The 3661-nt window shown below is 50.2% G+C and overlaps 1 protein-coding gene across 1 annotated transcript in view; it reads left to right on the top strand.

Annotated features, from left to right (window-relative positions):
• The window catches only part of PTCHD2 (patched domain containing 2), a gene marked incomplete at its 3' end in the record, with an annotated part of 17021 nt that extends 13364 nt beyond the window's left edge, over positions 1-3657 (top strand). Inside the window, exons 16-20 of the mRNA XM_010018362.1 lie at positions 356-501; positions 826-985; positions 1370-1483; positions 2461-2627; positions 3349-3657. Coding sequence (XP_010016664.1) covers positions 356-501; positions 826-985; positions 1370-1483; positions 2461-2627; positions 3349-3657 — 896 coding nt within the window. The remainder of the gene's footprint in view (positions 1-355; positions 502-825; positions 986-1369; positions 1484-2460; positions 2628-3348) is intronic.
• Positions 3658-3661: the final 4 nt, after the last annotated feature.

The following is a 3661-nucleotide window of genomic DNA, read 5'->3' as shown; positions in this document are numbered from 1 at the left end:
CCCAAAAGCCAATCTCATGCCTGGAGAAGATCCCTGCCAGGCCAGGCAGACAGCTCCTCAGTGCTTGCTGTTTGTACTGCTTCCTGACAGCTGGGGAGAAACAATAGTGGTGGGGTTTGGTCCTGTCCAGTGCTGATGGCAGAGTGCCTTTTCAAGCTAGCAGCAGCTGAGCACTCTGATGCTGAGACCTCAAGGGCTGTGGCAAGGGGAAGCAGCTGCTGGCAAACGAGGCCTGCATCTCTTGTGTGTGTGTTTGGTTTTGGGTTTTGGAGTGTTTTTGTGGGTTGGGTTCTGCCCCTGCTCCAGTGTGCTTCCTTTCCCTGTCCTCCATCCCTTGCTCTTTCTTTCTCTCCAGGTTACAGCATCTCCTCCTTTCTGCAGATGTTGCACCCTGAGTGCAAGAACATTCCTGAGCCAAACCTGCTGCCTGGACAGCTCTCTCATGGGGCAGTGGGGGTGAAGGATGGGAAAGTGCAGTGGATCTCCATGGCATTTGAATCGGTGAGCACATGGCATCATCATCTATCCTTTTGAACAGTTACTTCATGTCATTTCTGGGGGTTTAGCTCTGCTCCTTCTACTCTGGCCACTAATTTGCAGCCACAGTTTAGTGTTTGTGCCTTGTTGCAGACAAATGTCTGCACTCACAAGTTGGTGGAAGTGGCTGCTTATGCCACAACTTGCTCTTAATGTGGGAGTGCAGGCAAAGAGCTCACGGCAGATTAGCCTCTGCAACTCCAGCTGGTTTGTTCTACCTCTTCCCTTACAACACATACACTACCCAAAAGAGCAGGACACGAGAATAATGTGTTCGTCTTGTTACAGACAACCTACAAAGGGAAATCTTCCTTCCAGACGTATGCTGACTATCTGAAATGGGAGACGTTCCTACAGCAGCAGCTCCAGCTCTTCCCAGAGGGCTCTGCTCTCCGGCATGGTTTCCAGACCTGTGAGCACTGGAAGCAGATCTTCATGGAGATCATAGGCAAGTGACTGCCATGTTTCCCTCTCTGAGGAGCCCACGCTCTCTCATATATCCTCATGGCACACTCTGTCCCATCTGATGGGCACATGTTGTATCTTCAGTCCCTTGCCATTGCTGTGCAAACTCATACAGCCTGTTTCTGCTTCAAGCAGAGTATACTGTCAAAATCCTAGGCAGAGCCCAGGGAAATGTAGAAGGGAAGGAACTCTACCCTGTTGATGTGAGAGGCAAGAAGTTGATCACCAGCTTTCTGCTTTGATCCTCCCCTTCCCATGTTCCCCAGTGTGAGTCCCTGACTGCCTTGTTGCCAGCAAGGGACATGGTAACTTTCTCATCCCAACTGTCACCATTCAGGAGTCAAATTAGGTGGTTCTTCTCTTGCAGGAGTGCAGAGTGCCCTGTATGGTCTCGTCCTCTCGCTGGTTATCTGTGTGGCTGCAGTGGCAGTGTTCACCACTCACATCCTCCTGCTGCTGCCAGTGCTGCTGAGCATTCTAGGTAAAACCCACCAATTCCGATGTATTAAGCTTTATCTTTGCCTGAAGTTGGTGGGTTGTGGCACTGCTGATTTGAACTGAATTGCTTTTACTCTGTGTAAACCTCTTTGGCTTTCCAGGAGCTAGTCCTGATATACCCAGGTGAATGGGATGAAACTCCACAAATGCACACTGGGAATGATTTGTGTGTCTTAATTCCCAGTGTGCTTTATCTACACAATCCCTTGTATTTGTTTAAGTAAGGGTTTTAGCTACACAAATGCCATCCCTGCCTGTTATGTATAATAATGTGATTAAGTCCCACATGCTCTGAATAACAATTGCATTACTTCCCAAGGATCTGCACCATGGCTGCTGTTTCCAAGCAGTGGGAGATTTGAAAAGCTGAATACTTTAGTGGCTTTGTTAGTATTTGAAGCAAATTTGTAAATAGTTCCCTCTCCCTGGCTGGTGATTTGACGATATTGTGGTTTTAGAGTGTTGCTAAACTTCTCAGTTGAAAAATCAAATCTGTCATTTTGAAACCACTTTAGTCTCCCACACATGGCTCACAAATATCACTCTTGCCTTTAAGAAAAGCCTGTTTATGAGCACAGCCTGTTTGTAACTCTAGCAAGCAAAACTAAGGGCCCTCTTTCCTGCAACGCACATATGCACACATGCACACGTGCACACCTGCCTGGGCTTGAATTCATAATCCTTAGCCTAGATTGGCATCAGTCTTGTCAGTTTTGCCAAAGCAACCCCTTTTCATGTCCCATGTCACTACCCCTAGCAGGTCCCTTATTAGAATGGTCCCTGTGGCAATGGAAGGTGAGGGAAGTGTTTGCAGGGAGTGTATAGAGGATTTGGACTGGCTAGCATGCAGAACGGCAGGGGTGTGATCCCAAACACCCCAGTGACTGACTTCTATCAGTAGGGCTTGGGCAGCAGTCCCAGACTCCTTTAAATGTGCTTAACATGACCTTTTTCACACAGGGGTAGTCTGCTTGGTGGTGACCATCATGTACTGGTCTGGCTGGGAAATGGGTGCTGTGGAAGCCATCTCCCTTTCCATCCTCGTTGGCTCCTCTGTAGACTACTGCGTGCACTTGGTGGAGGGCTACCTGCTGGCAGGGGAAAACCTGCCACTGCACCACGCAGAGGTGAGCGCTTTCCTTCCTACAGCCTTGGATCCATTCCCCTTATGCCCTCCATGCCATTTGGCTGTGATGCAGGACCTCAAGCATGATGGGCAAGAGGGGATGTGTCTTGCCACCTTCACTGCACGCCTGGGTTGCTTGCTGCTTGTCCAGCTGACTGGTACAGTCAACCCAGCTGAGGGTCCTACCCACATGGTTGTTCCTTCTTACTGACCACAGCCATGTCCAGAGCAACCCCTTTTCATCTCCTATTGGAGAAAGGCTTGTGCTGGAATGACCCTACACTTATTCGGTAACCTCTGCAAATTGCTTTGCTGTGCTGTGCTGGACCTCTAGGTCTTCTCTGGCCTTGTTAATATCTTTTGCCTCTTTGGGAAGATGAAGAGCACAAAAGCTTGAGGATCTCTGATCCCAAGTATAGTGCATGTGTCTGTAGGTATATGTAGACACATATACCTACATATACACATACATGTCTGCATGCAGTGCCTCTGTTGTGTAGGCCCAGGAATCACTCTGATGTGGCTAAAAGGAGGTACAAAATCCACCTCTACTGGGTTTTAACCTCATGGCTGTTTGCCTGGCGTGCTCAGAATCAGCATGAATTGCCTGATAGCATCTTTCTCCTGGACCAGCACCCTATGAGCTCAGCCACCCTGTCTAACATTAGTGCAGCCCCATGTGCTTGTCCCCACTCGCTGTAATGCTGCTGTCCCTCTGGCAGGACCCCAGAGCGTGCCGCCAGTGGAGGACAGTTGAAGCGGTGCGTCACGTGGGGGTAGCCATCGTGTCGAGCGCCGTCACCACCGTCATCGCCACCGTCCCGCTGTTCTTCTGCATCATCGCCCCTTTCGCCAAGTTTGGGAAGATCGTGGCTCTCAACACGGGAGTCTCCATCCTGTACACGTTAACTGTGAGCACGGCCCTGCTGAGCATCATGGGGCCCGGCACCTTCACCCGCAGCAGGACTTCCTGCCTCAAGGCTGTGGTGGGGGTGCTGCTTGCTGGCCTGCTGGGCCTATGCATCTGCCTCGTCC

Source organism: Nestor notabilis, unplaced genomic scaffold, assembly GCF_000696875.1.
Source record: "Nestor notabilis isolate BGI_N333 unplaced genomic scaffold, ASM69687v1 scaffold24677, whole genome shotgun sequence".
NCBI lineage: Eukaryota > Metazoa > Chordata > Aves > Psittaciformes > Psittacidae > Nestor > Nestor notabilis.
Note: the sequence above shows the minus strand (reverse complement) of the source record. Positions and strands in the feature narration are given on the sequence as shown.